Source organism: Salminus brasiliensis, chromosome 11 (assembly GCF_030463535.1).
Source record: "Salminus brasiliensis chromosome 11, fSalBra1.hap2, whole genome shotgun sequence".
NCBI lineage: Eukaryota > Metazoa > Chordata > Actinopteri > Characiformes > Bryconidae > Salminus > Salminus brasiliensis.
Window position 1 is genome coordinate 8,121,032 of NC_132888.1, and position 17,511 is coordinate 8,138,542.

At 40.6% G+C, this 17,511-nt stretch overlaps 1 protein-coding gene across 3 annotated transcripts; it reads left to right on the forward strand.

Annotated features, from left to right (window-relative positions):
- Positions 1-9,115: 9,115 nt before the first annotated feature.
- Positions 9,116-13,061, forward strand: serpinh1b (serpin peptidase inhibitor, clade H (heat shock protein 47), member 1b). Of its 3 annotated transcripts, none has more exons than XM_072691570.1 (7): positions 9,116-9,219; positions 9,408-9,490; positions 10,299-10,342; positions 10,490-11,486; positions 11,573-11,671; positions 11,766-11,998; positions 12,106-13,061. In XM_072691570.1, exons 4-7 carry the CDS (start codon positions 10,892-10,894, stop codon positions 12,406-12,408), a joined length of 1,230 nt encoding a protein of 409 aa, XP_072547671.1. In that variant the 5' UTR covers positions 9,116-9,219; positions 9,408-9,490; positions 10,299-10,342; positions 10,490-10,891; the 3' UTR covers positions 12,409-13,061. The 3 variants fall into 3 exon arrangements, with proteins under 3 accessions (XP_072547671.1, XP_072547672.1, XP_072547670.1); XM_072691571.1 differs by having other exon boundaries at positions 10,861-11,486; XM_072691569.1 differs by having other exon boundaries at positions 9,408-11,486.
- The last annotated feature ends 4,450 nt before the right edge of the window (positions 13,062-17,511 follow it).

Below are 17,511 nucleotides of genomic sequence, written 5' to 3' on the forward strand. Positions count from 1 at the left end.
TGATAGTAGAGCAGGCAAGAATGGGCGGAGCTGGAGTTTGAGCCCAATAGTGCTCTCTGCTGTTCATCTACAGGGAGCAGCAGGGGGAGTGCTGGACCTGCGTGGGCTGGGACCATGCTGAGAGGTGGTGAGTATGGAAGCACATTTCTGCAACTTTATATAAGGTTGCAGAAATATCTCATTATGTTGACATATCGAGGCCTTATTTCGAAATATTGTCTAATTAATTTGAGATACAGATTAATTTGAAATCTCATCATTTTGAGATTACTTGGGGATTATTTTTCAATACTAAAGCATTATTATGAGATGCTGTTATCATTTTGAGATACTATCTCATTGTTCTGAGATACTAAGGCATTATTCTGAGATGCTAAGGCATTATTCTGAGATACTAAGGCATTATTTTGAGATAATATCTAATTATTCTGAGATACTAAGACATTGGTTTGAGATTCTAAAGCATTATTTGAGATACTGTTATTATTGTGAGATACTATCTCATTATTTTGAGAGGCTGTCATTATTTTGAGATACTATCTCATTATTTTTGAGCTAAGATTGTTTTATTTTTAAGATACTGAGGCATTATTTTGACATAGTAAAGCATTATTTTGAGATGCTAAGGCATTATTTTGAGAGGCTGTCATTATTTTGAGATACTATCTCATTATTTTGGGATGCTGTCTTATTATTTTGAGATACTAATGCATTATTTTGCAATATTATATTATTTGAGGATGCAATTTCATTATTTTGATCATCAAATAAGTCATCATTTGATTTTTCATTATTTTGAGATCCTTTCCAACTGTTTTGAGAAGCTTTCTCATTATTTTAAAACCCTTTCTCGCTTTGGGAATGAAAAAGCTCCATCCTTTTCTATTTTACATGCACCCAAGTGCACTTTTAATGAGTTTATTTTGTATGGATTTTTAATTCATAGTAAGTTTCTTTTTACCCAAGTACAGGAGCTGTGAGGAGGGCAGTTTTAGCTATTGGCTTTTTTATTCATTTTAAGAGGTGGAGGTAATGTACCCAAACACATAAAACTGAAGAAATGTCTTATAAAATATAAAATACTACTTAAAATTAAAAGCAGTGGAGGACATCAGCTGCAGATGATCAGAACGTGGTTAGAGAGGATACTGGATGAGTCTGTCTTATTAAAACCTCAGACGTTTAGTCTGGTCTGCTCTAAATTGTTGAAGTGAGTGGTGAAGATCACCATGGCCAGATCCAGAGAGCTTTTTGAGGCCTTCAGATAGAAGATTGTAGATGCAGATGCGTCTCAGAAGGGGTTTCAAAAGATCTCAGAACTCAGCCATTCCACTGTCCACTAAATCATTTAATTATTTTACTATTATTTTATTAAAGTGGAGAACATTTGAAACAACTGTAAACATGGCCAAGTCAAGTTGTCCTAGGAAAATCATCCCAAGAGCAGAACCTAGGTAAGGTAAAAAGGTCTCGAACAATCCTAAAAGGTCATGAAGGGACCTACAGGTAATTCTTGCCACAGTTGATAATCGTCAGAATAAGACTGCCCTCCTTCTGAATAACTGTGTTCAAATCAATCAGAAGAAATTATGCAGAATTTAGAAAGATGGAATAAATGAGTGGAATGAAGTGAATCATCTGCCAGTTCGTCTCACGTTGCGTGAAATAACACATTGCAGGGGTATCACACACCCTTTCCAGTGCACATCCTCTGACATTTCAGCATTTGTTGAGATAAAGAGGACCCCTACCACCACAGTAAGGGCTTAATATCAGCACCCAGCTGCTCTGTCAACTCTGAACTTCCCCTCTGAGTACCGATTAACAGGGGGCGAGCCTACAGGGGTGCTGTGGTGGCTGATAGAACATTTGAGGTTGAGGAGGATAGGGGACAAGACTTTGTATTATGTAACTTTGAGAATTGCCATTGTGACATTAAGGCTTAGCCCAGGGGATAGAGCACAAAATCAATGTCTGACATTTATCTGAAGAATGAGGCTGAGCTGAGGCCTTCACTGTTTTGCTGTAAACCAATATTGACATCCGGATACAGTATAGTGCACATAGACATTGACTGAAATCTGGAAACAAACACTACATACAGTATGATTGTGGACCCCCCATCTTATAAATGCATTTAACTACATATGTGCACACACACAGCTTTTCTAGTATTGCCAATAGAATAGGACTCTCAAATAAACATGAACCCATTGTCACCATGTCTAATGCCAGGCCTTGGCTACAGGGGTGAAAAGCCCCCCAGCATTGAGCTGTGGAGCAGTGGATCTGTGTTCTCTGGATTGATGGTTGGTGCTCCATCCAATACTTTTGGGCTGAGTTGGGGAGTTGGGGATAAGGTGAGTGGTGATCATCCAACATTCTGACCTCACTAATACTTTTGTCACTGAATGCAATCAAATCCTCACAGCAATGCTCCTCCAAAAACTAGTAGAAAGCCTTCTTCCCTGGACAGTAGAGAGAGAGACAGTTACTCCAACAAAAGCAGGATGAGCTCTTTTTAAAAAAACAAAACAAAACAAAAAAAAAACTTGATTTCTGAAGAAACAATGAATGAGTAGGTGTCCCAATACTTTTGTCCATGTATTGCACTCAATAGTGCAATTGAGCAGTGATACAGTTTAAGTGCAGGTGAGAGGAGGTGGTGAATGTAGGATAAGTAGGACAGCTTGTCTTACTTGGTGGCCATCAACCATGGTCTTGTCCATGGTATGACAATTATGGCTGGACAAATGGATCAGACTAATCCGAACAGTTTAATAATTAGTATGGTCTTGTTTGGGAAACAAGTCATTTCTACATTACATTACAGATGTTGACCACAAATCTATCTAGTTTTCAGATATGAAGGGCACGAGAGCTCATGAACATGGCTTGTGAGCAACACTGCGTTAGTAATGCTGGTGAGGCTGGCGGCCAGTGTGGTAGCGATGATAACTGTGACATTTTTAATGACCACAAATATTGCAGATGATGGTGGTAGACCATTTTTCCACAAGATCAGGTAAGATCCATCGTAAACATGAACCCAGGGGAGATACAGTAGTCCTTTGGCCTTCCCAGCCCATCATTTTAATTCTATAGAAATACATTCTTTACATTCAGTCTGTTTTAATGTTATTTGTCTACAAAAGCTAGTTTCGCTTACCGACTAGCTGAATTACTGACTAACTTACTGACAGACCTTGTTGAAATGTGCATATGCAAGCACTGCCCTTGTTGTACAGTCTAAGGACTACATTTGCCACAAAGCTAACACGTGTCTGCCCTGCAGGGAGAAGATGTTCTCTTAGGTAAGCTGAGGTTGGGTCTCCTAGCTTGAATAATTGTTGTAAAGGGAAGTGGTGCAAACGACAAAAAAGACTGTGGCATTAATGTGTGTCTCGCCCAGCATCGCTACCACAGTGTTAGCGCAGTTAGGGTCACCGGCCTCGGCCAGCTTTGATACCACGGCATTTGCATCGCTACTGCAATGTCAGCAACACTAACATGCCGGTAGCATCACTAATTCGGTGTTAGCACTGCTACTGCAACAGCTACTACCAGCCTCGCATCGCAGAGTTAGCATCACTACCACGCTGGCCTCCATCCTCGCCAGCATCATTAACACAGCATTAGTCACAAGCCATGTTCATGAGGTCTCAGGCCCCTCAGATCTAAAACCTAGTCAATGTGGTCTACATCTTAAGGCTCTGAGGGCAAGGTTTGAGCCCTTTACCAGGCAGGGTCACATGAAGCATAATAGAGGTCATTTTATGCCACATAAATGTTTTCGAAATAAAGAGCAGATATTGTAGAAATGCCATTGATTGATGATGAAAGTGGTGGTTCTCCATCACTGTGTTCATCATTAGAACATCTCCTCTCAAGGTTCTCCTCATGGAGTATTATTTAGAGTTCTCCTCAGATCAACACCTGGTTTGATGGTAAATTAGGGTTAATGATGGTAAATCAGGTGAGCTGCTGCTGCTGCTGCTGCTGATGGAGTTAAGCACATCCTCCACGCTGTGCTGGCTGGACTGGGGGGCGTCCAGGAGAAACCTGGAGGAACCGAGCTCTGTTCTTCAGACTAGCTCACCGACAAGATCTCAGTACTTTCTTCAGAATGAGAAGCTCTTGTTTCTCCTTTTTACTGGATTTATGTTCACCTGCATCTGTTCTAATGGGATCTGGAGCTTCTACAGTAAAGACATATTGCTGAGAGACATGAGTTTATATAATGTGTTTAGGCCTAAAACCTCTGCTGTACTGTACATTCTCATGTGAGAGGAAACTTAACTGTGTAACAGTGTCGCCATCTAGTGGCAGCTCAGCACAAAAGTTTCTGCACAGTTCAAAGTGTTGATAATCCAACTATTAGAGGTTATCTTAATAAATTAGCTTTAAATTAAAAGCGATTCAGGCAATTTCGAGCCTCGCACCTGAGACATAACTAAGTGTGACCCCAATTAACAAGTCTATGACTCTAGGTCCACTCAATTAGATCTCACAAGGAATGTGTCAGTCAAGTCATTTTTCCTCAAACACATCAGACCAAGACCCGGATTAAGGTCACACAGAGCCCTGGGGATATGACAACGCTTCTTCCGGCAGTTGTCTATCCACCTACACACGTTTTATATATGCGCCCAAGACAAACATTAAAGCAAATCCATTGCAATTCCAAATTACAACCACGAGCGTTCAGCACATCAGATAAAAGATGACACTTTATTTATAAGAACAACAATAATCATATATTTTATCATCATATGATCATATCATTCTAACTTTTTAAGTATTATAAGTTCATTCAACCTAACTTAATTTATTTAGGGCAACAGGTTGCCTCCATTTTCTAAAGTCGGATTATCTTATCCTGGCTTACAGTGTATGCAAAATTGAGGGTGTGGGATAAGAGTCAACTCTAACTTAAACCTGTAGTGAACCAGTCAACCATTATAACATCTTTCCAATCCCTCCCCTGCCATCTAGTGGGCCCCTTGTATTCTCAGTCCCTGGGGCTTCAGCCCCACCTAGTCTATACATTAATTTGGCCCTGTTAAGACCACCAGAGGGCATTGTGCTGGTCGTTCTCATTCAGAAAGGCATATAGATAGTAGATTGTTTATGAATGGTTATATGCGTTTTAGCCATGCTGGATGCTGTATAATTTGACAATGAAAAATTCTATTATATTGTAAAAAGACAATCTCTTTAGATCCAGTTGGAAAGAAAGAAGAAACACTATCTAGAAGCTGATATTGCTACGTTTATCCTAAAAATATGCATGTACACTGGTTAGCCATAACATTAATATCACTGACAGGTGAAGTGCATAATATTGATTATCTGGTTACAATGGCACATGTGAAGTGGTGAGATCTTCATGCAGTATTAGGCAGCAAGTGAACAGCCAGTTGGAAGAAAGTAAAAGTAAGAATCTAAAACTTTGACAAGAGTCAAACTGTGATGGCTAGACGACTGGGTCAGAACATGTCCAATACATCAGGCAGGTCCTGTGGCATTTTTTTCCTGGTATGCAGTGGTCAGTACCTACAAAAAGTGCTCCAAAGGAAGGACAACAACTGGCTGTTGCCTGTGGAGTGCATCTAGTCTAATCGTCTTGTGGAGTCCAGACGGCATAAGGGGTATATATATATATATATATATATATATATATATATATATATATATATATATGTGTGTGTGTGTGTGTGTGTGTGTGTGTGTGTGTGTGTGTGTGTGTATAACTTTACTTAGCTCATGAAGTCTTTAAAACCCTTGTGTAGTCTTAACATTCTGTATACTCCCCTTGTCCTAAGGGTCAAAATTACCTGAAGACAATTTTAAACACTGCCACTGGGTACTTGTTCACTCATATTGCACTGTGACCCAGGCTCACTCTTCATTTTTAGAGTTCTCAAAAAGCAAACCCCAGCACATTGGAGAGGGCACTGCTTTGCAATATTTACCAACAGCCTTGATCAATTTTGTTATTGTTTCTAGTACATATACTGTGTGTCTAAAAGTTTATGGACACCACTTGTAATGAATGCCTTCTACTTGCTCCTCCAAAAGCTAGTAGATAGCCTTCTTCTTGTTCTTCTTCCCTGGCGAGTAGAGACAGTTACTCCAAAAAAGGCAGGATTTTTAAATGCCCTTGATTTTAGAGGAAAGAGTAAAAGAACAGGTGTCCCAATACTTTTGTCCATGTAGTATATTTTTGGAAGACCTTTCATTGCAAAATAAACCACTACAGAAACAGGCAAACTGTGGCTGTGGTAAACCTACGCACCACTTTCCTACTCCGCTGGGGCATTTTTATACAGAAGTGAAGCTGCTTGTGTTTAAATGATGAAATGGGATTATGAATGAATGCAGACAGTAAAAATGACATTTTATGGTTTTATTCGGGTCAAATATTACTTTTAACACAAAACAAAGTAAAATGTTACTTCATAGAACCAAAAAGAGTCTCTTCCATGCTTACATATCACAAACCTTAATGAATCAACCTTTGATTTCCTGTGTTAGACAGTATTATAAGTAAAAATGCTTGCAGTGTAACCTAAAGTGAGGAATTTGGCTGTCTGAGACTTTCCAAAAAGTGTAATTCAGCAGAAAGTTTCATCATCATATCAGCCAGTGTAACATACCCTGTGTCTTACATCATGTTTTTGCATGGCTCCTCCAGCCTCGCTCCTCCCCCTCCTCCACTGAAAGGCGTTTTTGTCCTATGGTTGAGCAGCTCATGAGTGCTCATGAACAAGGAGCTCTTAGAATCAAACAGGCTGTGTTAAACACAGTATCACTGCAGGGCAGCCCTGCCTCAGAAGTATTAGTATTTTATTATATTATAATAAAATGAATGGTTTGTCCTAGTTTACCTGACAAGATCACTAGCATGAAAATGTACAGTACATGATACTTGCTTTTAGAAATAAAGAAATAAATTAAGGAAAGAGAAAGTAAGGAAATGAAGATGTAATTAACAAAAAAAAATACAAAACATACACAATAAAAAACAAAAAATGATATAAAGAAGAAATACAGAATGAAAGAAAGATAAAAGGAAAGAAATTTAGGAAGAAGGAAAAGATGGGAGTAAGCACACAAAAAGGAGAAACAACAAAGGAAAGGGAAAGAAAGAGACTGACTGAATGATGGAAGAAACGAGAAGAAATGAGATGAAAGATGAAGAGAAAGATGAAAAGAACAGAGAAGAAAGAAATGAATGAAAGAACAAAGGATCAAAGAAAGAAAGAAAGAGAATGAGAAAAAGAAAGACAGAGAAAGAAAAGATAAACTAATGAAATAAAGGAAGAAGGAAGCTGTGGTGCTCTCTTTATGATCAGAGGTAAAAGATCAATTATCAGATGTTGAACCTTTTCTACCTTCTCCTCCAGTTTATCATGTTTCACCCACTATTCACCTTCTGCAGAGTACGATCTGGAACTCTTTAGCCTGAGGCTGTGTTTTTTCTGAAGGGTTAAGGGTGGGTGTGGCTAACATGAAATTCAGCCAGAGTTTCTGACTGCACGTGTCTTTCTAGTGTTTTCTCTCGCACTCTACTACTACTACTCCATCTGCATCAAGCAGACCTGAAGCCTAAAACACCAAGAACTGTTGCTTTTGGGGGGGTTGCTGTAAGCCTGTGTGGCACGGTTATACAGTGGATGAGGAATTTCAGTGTTTATTTTGTCCACAGAGATTAACATTGCACTCCTGTTAGAAATGTGGGGGAAGTGATTTGGCCATGTTGGTGGCTCGTGTTTGTGGAAGGCTCTGGGGCTGTGGCAACTGGAGGCGACAAAAGGCTCCAAAAGTTGCTCATCTTATTGTGAGGCCTTTATGAGTGTGCTGTAAAGTGAAGAAAGGGGGTCAGTCCAGTTGGTTCAGTCTGCATTTTAGTCATTAGATAGACCTATTACTATTACATTACAGTTTAACATCTGAAACACACTGTCCTCTAATATGTGCTGTTAAAACATGTTCTTCTTGGTTTTGCTGGATAATGTGCCCTTCCTTAGATCAGAGAGATTTGCCTGTTTTCCTGAAAAGATAAATGGCTCTTAATAAGAAGCTTCTTAAAATTGTCCCTGAGAAAAGTACTAGCAAATATTCAACATCAGATTCAGGATTTGTTTTGAAGTGCAGAACTGTTCACAGCTCTGCTCTTATAATGATAGATCCCATAAACCTTTCTAAACCAAACAAATCACAAAAAAGAAAGCAGTGGTGAATGTCAGGATCTCCGTGAACTGCATAAATAGGATCTAAGATGGAATCTGTTCATAACCTCATAAACTCTGCAGAACCACCAGTGGTTCCAGGTTTTTCCCCACTGATATAACACGTTTCCAGTCACAGGGTTAAGAATATTTGGTAAAAAGGCCTGTTAATCTTCTAGATAACATGAAAACAGCTGAAGACAAGCTTCTGTAGAATACCGGAAGGACAAGATGCACCTATAGTTCCACTGCAAAATACTCTAATCGAAAAGTTTCATTAGAAGGCCTTCCGAGTCTTTAATTGCAGTTGTGGTTGTTTCTGCACCCCACACCCACAAGCTGTGGAAGCCTGCAGTCAGCTGTGAGACGTGGCAGTGGGGGTGGCTGGAGGCACGTGTCTGAACATGAGGGGAAAAGCATCAACAGTTACATAAGAGGCAATCTGAGATTGAGAAAAATAAACCCAGATTTATTTTTGACAAGTTTAAAAAAAACCTTTTTTCTACATGCAAAAGTTATCTACACGTCTGCCCCAACAAAAACCCAACCGCAGAAACTTCAGAGGCCAATTATTCAGCATAGTGCTCAAAAACAAGACATTGCTTTCTGCATATTTGGATTTTTACACAGCTAAAGGCAGCGTATGCCTTCTCTCGTCAATTTGCCAATGATACAGATGGAGCAAAGGCCAATATCATGATAATTCAAGCCTAAATTCCACAGTTCCTCTGCTGAATGTGTTGTAAACTGCAACTAGGCTTTAGGACCTTGCAGAGAAGGAATCCCTTCCGAACCGTGGTCACTCGATCCAGTGGGAGGTCTCTGCTCCAGCTTCCCAAGGACAGCCAGACATCCTCATTTGAATACTCCCCTTCCAACTTCTAGAACTTTCTTTCTTCCAGTATATAAACCTCCAGGATCTACTGGTCTGCATCAGGTCAGCATCGAAGACAAGCCCAGAAGAGCACCAGAGAAGCTTTGCAAGGTAAGGACCACCAGAAACTATGCCTGGATTCTCCTCAGAAATGGTAGAAAGGCTTTTCCTGCTTTGTTTTGCTTGCTTTTGTTGCTTCTGCATGCTGGACCAGAGCCAAAAAACAACTAAACATCTGTAGATGCAAGTGCAGACTATGCATATTCCAATTGCAACTTCTAGAACTTTCTTTCTTTCAGGATATAAACCTCCAGGATCTACTGGTCTGCATCAGGTCAGCACTGAAGACAAGCCCAGAAGAGCACCAGAGAAGCTTTGCAAGGTAAAGACCACCAGAAACTATGCCTGGATTCTCCTCAGAAATGGTAGAAAGGCTTTTTTGGCTTGATTTTCTTGCTTCTGCATGGAGGACCAGAGCCAAAAAAACAACTAAACATCTGTAGATGCAAGTGCAGACTAACCATTCAGCAGAAACAATGATACAGTGAATTTCTTTGTGTGATGTTCTGTTCTAGATGGTTTTAGGGAGTGATTTCAGGTTGCTAAGTGGGTTGGGTGACGTTTTGTAGAGCAGTAGAAAATTACTAAGAAGAAAAGTTGAGAAGTGTGGGGATGTGCTTAAACTGGACTAGATCATGGTCCAAAGAATTTTTTTTTTTTTCTGTGACACATGCTTACATCAATGGGCAGCACAACTTTGTGCAACCCGAACAAGATATTTGTTAAACAGTTTAACTCCTGGGTGTAAAAAATGAACTGCATTTTTAAAGTGGTTTTTAAAGGAAGTTCTAGGGAGTGGTTCCATTTTGCCATTGAAATCACGGGGCTTCCTCTGGAATTCTCAAACTGCTCCACTACTTTTCTGATTGGTCAGAAGTTTCTTTTCTTTTTCTTTTTTTCCTTCACCCAAAACTCTCTAGCCAATAGGAAACGTCCATGTGTCCTTTCTGCCCCTGTGGCATTTCAGCTTGCTAGTAGCAAGCATTTTCCTAAATCAGGCTGCTCAAAACAAAGGCAAAGTCAGAAGAAAAGTGGAAGTCAGTGATTTAATGGCAATTTAGCATCTGAAAAGCATTACTTGTACAACCTTTTGTTCTGTAGATCACCCAAATGCACCTCTTGTCTTTCAGAATGAAAATCACAATCGTTGACAACACTATGAAAACGTTTCAAGGTATTCCAGATGATGGGAAAAAAAAGCCACATACAGAAAGAAACTGAAATAAAGACAAAAAAAAAAAGTTTTTGAAAAATCTGATTCAACTCTTGTATATTGTCTCCAGCTGTAGCCTTAGGCAGAGCTTTTGCTCTGTTTGTTTAGGTTCCTGGAACATGCTGGCTCACGCCTTCAACCTCCTCAAAGACTTCTAACTTAAGACCTAAGCCCGCAGTGATTTGACACACTTTCTTGGTCTGAAAAGTTAACGTCAACTAACAAAAGACTTGCATTGCCTTTTTGGACATTCGATGAGGTTTCTTTATGTAGCACAGCTGGCCTAGTACATTCAGTATGTGGCCTAATTTTATGGCAAGTCTAGAAGAACTGATAACAGTGTGGAATTGATAAACTCAGAAAGTCAGGCAAACCACACACAAACACACCCTATGGTGAACAGACATAAAGTGTTTTTTTTTTCATGTTCACTCCAAATGTCACGTTATAAACCCAGCTCTTGCTCTCTCTTCCTCCAGACTTCCTTTATAGCCCAAACACAAAGCAAGGATGTGGGTGACCAACCTCGCCGCTCTGTGCCTTTTTTTGGCTGTGGCCTCCTGCGCTGAGGTGAAGGAGGCGAAGAAGCTGAGCAGCCATGCGACGTCCTTGGCAGACACCAGCGCCAACCTCGCCTTCAACCTCTACCACAACCTAGCCAAAGAGAAGAACCAAGACAACATCCTGGTTTCTCCAGTGGTGGTGGCCTCCTCCTTGGGTCTGGTGGCCCTGGGAGGAAAGGCTTCCACTTCCTCACAGGTCAAAACGGTCCTGAAGGCTGACGCCCTAAAAGACGAGCACCTGCACACAGGCCTGTCCGAACTTCTGAGCGAGGTCAGCGACCCAGATGCTCGCAACGTCACCTGGAAGATCAACAACAGGCTGTACGGCCCCAGCTCCGTCAGCTTTGCCGATGACTTTGTGAAGAGCAGCAAGAAACACTACAACTACGAGCACTCCAAGATCAACTTCCGCGATAAGAGAAGCGCCATCAACTCCATCAACGAGTGGGCTGCCAAGTCCACTGATGGCAAGCTTCCAGAGATCACCAAGGATGTCAAGAACACTGATGGTGCCATGATCATCAATGCCATGTTCTTCAAACGTAAGTGGGAAATCTTTGCATGATGTTTACTTTAATTCACTTCGCTTTCAGGACCATTTAAACTGACCTTTTCCTTCATCCCACAGCTCACTGGGACGAGAAGTTCCATCACAAGATGGTTGACAACCGTGGATTCCTCGTGACCCGCTCTTACACAGTGTCTGTCCCAATGATGCATCGTACAGGTGAGATCATCAACCTATGAAGAATCTACAGTGTTCGGACAATACGATGAAGATAACAATGATATGATGCTAATTGACACTTGGATCTCCACAGGTCTTTACCGCTTCTATGAGGACACAGAGAACAGGCTGTTTGTGCTCAGCATGCCTCTGGCCCACAAGAAGTCCACTGTGATCTTCATCATGCCCTACCACCTAGAGCCCCTGGAGAGGCTGGAGAAGCTTCTGACCCGCCAGCAGCTGGACGCCTGGTTGAGCAAGACGGAGGAAAGAGCAGTGGCCGTTTCTCTGCCTAAAGTCAGCATGGAAGTCAGCCATGATCTCCAGGTAGATACAACCTGAACTTGCCAGCATTATTCCTAGTTTGGTTCAATCGGGTGAATACATGAAGCCATTGCTTAGTGTGACGTTCAATGCTCTTTTTTCCCCCCTAGAAACATCTTGGAGAACTCGGCCTTACTGAGGCAGTGGACAAGTCCAAGGCAGATCTGTCGAACATCTCTGGCAAGAAAGATCTCTACCTCTCAAATGTCTTCCATGCATCCGCCTGGGAATGGGACACTGAGGGTAACCCATTCGATGCAAGCATCTTCGGCACAGAGAAGCTCAGGAACCCCAAGCTCTTCTACGCTGACCATCCGTTTATCTTTGTGGTGAAGGACAACCAGACAAACTCCATCCTCTATATTGGTAGACTGGTTAAGCCCAAGGGTGATAAAATGAGAGATGAATTATAGTGAGCTGTAGATAAGACTAGCCTTTTGAATTTTTGGATGCTGTTTTTGATTTATTGTTCAGGATGATATGTTTTGTTTGGGTTTTTTATGGTGTGACTGTTACTTCATGAGCACATTCCATAAACGTTGTGTTTGTAAAATTTGAGCCGACGTTTACTTCACAGCTAGGGGATCACCAAGTGTGTTTAAGAGTTATTACATAAGTGCAACAGAAGTCCATTCAGTCATCCAGAGGTTTGACCACGAGGTCATGCTAATGATGCCATACTTATATTAAGTATGGCATTGGCGTTGGCCTGTGGCATTGTGGTAGTAGTGTGCCGGTCATTTGCTCTCACTTTCTGAGTTTTTGTAGCATCTGTGTTGGGTTTCTTTCCTTATCTTTAATGTTTAAAGACAAAAGGATTTTTACACATGTTCTGCAATCTGGTTATATGTTCCTGGTTCTGCCATTCGCTCCTCCACCACCACCAACCACTCAGTTTCTATTTATCGCTGCCATCTCTCCTGCACTGGTGCTATTACCCTGACCTCTTAGACTACGGTGCATGAATAATATTAAGTTCCAAATGCTGTTTGTTTACCATATTAAATCTGTTGAATTATTGTGCTCAATGTCTTCTTTTTTTAAAAATAAATTTTAATAAAAGCAACCAATGTGTCCTGATGATTTTTTTTATAAAGAACTCAAATTCCAGCATTGCCAGCCAAAATGGCCTTTCTTATATAAATGTCCAAGCAGCCTGAAGCTATATATTTACACACACACACACATAAATATTATATATATATATATATATATATATATATATATATATATATATATATATATATATATATATATATACCATTTTTATGGCATAGTGGCAAGGTGTCAAGCCCCTACTCCTCACAGGTTAACCTTTGTCTAAGAGCAGCTGTAGCTTGGAAAGCCAAATGGGGCCATTTTGGCCTTCTGAACCAGCAGGAAGTGGGGGTGGGGGTGAGAAAGGACCCTTGGGGACCAAAAGGTTGCTGGTTTGATCCTCTGGACTGGCAGAATGTGGGGGTGGGGGTTGAAGGAAAAGTGCTCAGGTGGCTGCCCACCGCCAGGTGTGTATGTTTACTGCCCTAGTCACAATAATGTACACCATATGGACAACAGTACTGTGACACCTGCATGTTCATTGTTTCTTATGAAACCAAGGGTGTTAAAAAAATATAATTTAAAAAAAAATAAAAATAGAAGTGCTCCAGAATCACTCATCACAATTACCAATTTTACCAGTTCCCATTTTGGAGATTCTTCTTTGGAGGTTCTTTCGACAGCAATGGTATTGTATGTAAGATTTGACTTAGTTTTGCCATAGAAGAACCAGTTTTGCTTCTCTAAAACTGTCCAGAACTACTCAACAGAAAGTGCACCACTCCACAACCCCTTCATGGCACCTTAGTTTGGAAGACCATAAGCAAAATGTAGTGTCTACTTCAACATAGACTCAATATAGAATCAGTACCTTTCATAAACATCTGCAACATCATATCATCATGAGTGCAATGTCTGGAAAGCCATTCACCACAGCAAGCTAATCAGTCTCCCCAGCCGTGATGATCCCTATCTGCAAGGCACTGCATTCCTCTGGTGGCTGGAATGCAGGTTTGAACAATGGGGGTATTCCTGTTCTCTGAGGGTGATAATGGTTCCTGCTCACCTCTCCAACAACAGTGTCCCGGATTTCCCACAGTGCGTGAACACCATAGCCCACCACACAAAAGACTGCAACTGACTTCAGACAAAAGCAGACATGCTCATGTCTTGTTTAGTAAACGAGCCAATCAGTTAGCTCTACAGGGATAAGACTAGAGTCTGGAGTTCAGGGCCCTTATGGTGAGCATGGAAAAAGGTAACATGGTCATAATAAATAAAAAAAAGATGACTATTAATGAAGTTAAAGGAATGGAGCTTAGAAGACATCAAATGAAACTTGCAGAAGTGAGGAAATGAACAGTTGTTGATTTAAATGTCCTAAAACGTGGAGTTAAAATAACAGTCAACCATAAATCATGATGTTCTTCAAAATACCACACTGCCCCCTGCTGGTGCATACAGAAAACAACAAGAAATGTACAGGAGATCCAGAGGATATTATGGCAAAAATGTATTTAATATATTGAACAATATTTGAATCTGTACATTATAGTGTTTATTTCTCTAACATCGAAACTGCTGCCCCCATAATACTGCTCTAAAAGGCTTTTCACAGCTATCATGGATCTGAGTCTTGACATCTGAAATATGATTGAGTAAACCTGCTTCTAGCAAAAGCTGTTCCTTTGTCCGTACACATGTGAATGCAATATTACAACAATACACTTTTTACATTCATAATCTGTATTTTACATTCTGCTTTTATGTACATGATTCACAGACATTGATAATAGATATCTGCTCTTGGTTCTGTGAACGTTATCACTGAAAGGATGAGGCATTGACAGCTCAGGTATTGGTGTCAGTGGTCTACAACAATAGACATGTTTGAGAAGATGGTGTTACTTATCAGCTTTTCTTTAAATATATAAAACAAACAAGCTTATTCCACATCAAATCACCTGAGGAAAAGTCCACTTTCAATTCCATTCGAGATCAAAACCATCGTAGAAGAAGATTCAAAGTGATGTCAAAGGCAATATTTGATCTTTTTTTAAAGTGTATGCAAAGAAGAAAAATGGTCAATTGTAAATTCGCAAAAGCCAAAATCAGCCCACAACAGTAACAAATCACGCTACTAAACATTTAACACTGCAGCCAGCGCTGCACGTGATATAAATTTCTAGGCCTCATTTTATTCTAATAAATACCTCTAAACAACAACATTCCTGCTTCTTTTCATGTTAATATGAAATATGAAACATGAAAAAAAAAATAACAAGGTGCTACAAAGGGTTCTTTGAGCAATGAGCAATGCCATACAAGAACCAGCAGGTTTGTTAGCGAGACGTGGGATTAAGAAGAACCTCCTAAATGTCCTCATCTCTGGTACTTCAGAACACCGAAAGTGGCTCTTCCATAACAGTGTCCATAACAGCACCCTGCTCTGCACATTTAAGACACCCCTGCAACTCTGAACCAGCTTGTTAATGGGCTAATTATTTGGCTCAGGTGTGTTGGGAGCCTCCAGGACCAGGCTTGAGAAACACTGTTCTATAGCATCGCTTAAAGAACCCTTTAGCGCACCTTTCTTTTTTTTAAGAGGGTTTGCATACAGTACCGTGCAAAGGCCTTAGAATACCTGAGACAAGAACATTGACATAATTCACTGTGATCTGATGTTATTGTGACCATTTCCATGCTACTCCACATTAAAGAAGCCGGGTTTGCTCAGCATGATCTGCTATATAGTGTTTGTACAGGACAAACACAAGCAGCAAACTCCGCAGTGTGTTAGTGCCTGTGAGTGTGTAAGTAATGTGTGTTGTTGGTCAGTAAAGGTGTAGATATGCGTCCTTTTAGCAATGCCATAGAATAACCATCTCGGTTTTCCAGAAGAACCATTTTTTGAGATGTGTGAGTGGGAAGAGGTTTTCTATTACACCCTTAAACAGGTTCTTCACACTCACACATCTCTATTACAAACATGGTTGTATCTAGTAACTGGTTCTCCAGTGGCATCAGTCCAAGAACAACTGGAGCACCTTTACTTTTAAAAGTGTGGAAATATTAAGAGGTTTCCTCCGTCCCCTCCGGTATTTGGACAGGCACCAAGATGGCGCCACAAAATCAGTTTCCGGGTCATGGAGGAGAGGAGGAGGATCATTAGGAAAAATCAGTAACTTTTGGGGTTTCTGGACGCAGCCCAGGTTTTCAAATCTGGACCTTAAATCCAGTTTCCAGCAATACCTTTGTTTCCAGTCCACCTAGAAAGTTTAGATTACAAAGTCCAGGACTGGAAACTGGATTCGAGGTCACGCCCAGCACCAGACTTCATATGGATCTTGTGTTTTGGGCTAAATCTGATTGGCCCGTTATAGACTTTATTTAGCCCAAAAACAGACAATGAAAATTGGGCTGTGATTTGGTGCAAATTTAGCCCATCTGGGGGCTCATCTTTTTTTGGACCACATACAGCTTTAATATAGCCATGAAAATAATTCATCTACAAACCCAAACTCAAAAACAAAGTATATTGACATATTGGAAAAGAAAGAGACATGAAACTGATCTTGCGGCAGTGAAGGAGCACCGCCCAATGCAGCAGGCTTAATTCAGAGGTAGAGGGACACTTTTTCTAGAATCACCAATCATGCAAAGTCATCTTTTCAGCAGGTTTTTGCTGAGTGGGGTGCTGATTTGTTGATGTTGGTGTTTTTTTTATATTCACTGCCCAAAGTAAAAGATTCACATGTAAAGTGTTTCTCAGATGGTTGAGATTTTGGACAGTACTGTAGGTAAATATGGTGCATACATGGTAAGGTAATACACTTGGTCCAATAGACCAGTTAAATAATAGGGAAACAATATCACATGCAGTTTAGTTCAATGATATTATTTGATTTGAGGACTCACTTGCTAGGGTGCCTCAATGCTTATATAATAGAAACCCTGTCTGATTTTCACACAAGTTCAAAAAGCATTATATTTGATTTTAGGAACAGATGTCCACCTAATCTGATTACACAGATTATCATCGTTTGGTTTGGGACAATCACAGAATTATTCATTCATACAGCTAAAAACAACAGAAGACACCACCCATATAACCATATATAACCACACAACCTCAGTGACTGTGGAGAAACCTGAGCGATGAGCACAAAGCCACTTGGTGGCCAAAACAAAGGGGACAACAACCGCAGCCCGCACCGCACAGGAGAACAATTTCTCTAATAACTTGTTCCTCAGCTCTCATTTCATTAGCACACTGCTGTTTCTGCTGCGCTGGGCAGATGCAGATTAGACAGATGACAGTCAATCCTATTAAAGAAGTCTCTGTAAGCTGCAGTGATCAGAGAGGGATACACACTCACACACACACGGTGTCCTCTGTGTTTCTCTCACTGAGCCTCTGTCATCCATCCTTCTCCTCCCTCTCTCTATCTATACTTTCATCCTCTTCTCTTTCTTTT

Excerpts from the sequence above, each read along its gene's own strand:
- serpinh1b (XM_072691569.1), top strand. The coding sequence starts at position 10,892 with ATGTGGGTGACCAACCTCGCCGCTCTGTGCCTTTTTTTGGCTGTGGCC. Across the intron at positions 11,487-11,572 it reads CAATGCCATGTTCTTCAAAC|CTCACTGGGACGAGAAGTTC; the intron begins GTAAGTGGGAAA and ends TTCATCCCACAG. Across the intron at positions 11,999-12,105 it reads AAGTCAGCCATGATCTCCAG|AAACATCTTGGAGAACTCGG; the intron begins GTAGATACAACC and ends TTTCCCCCCTAG.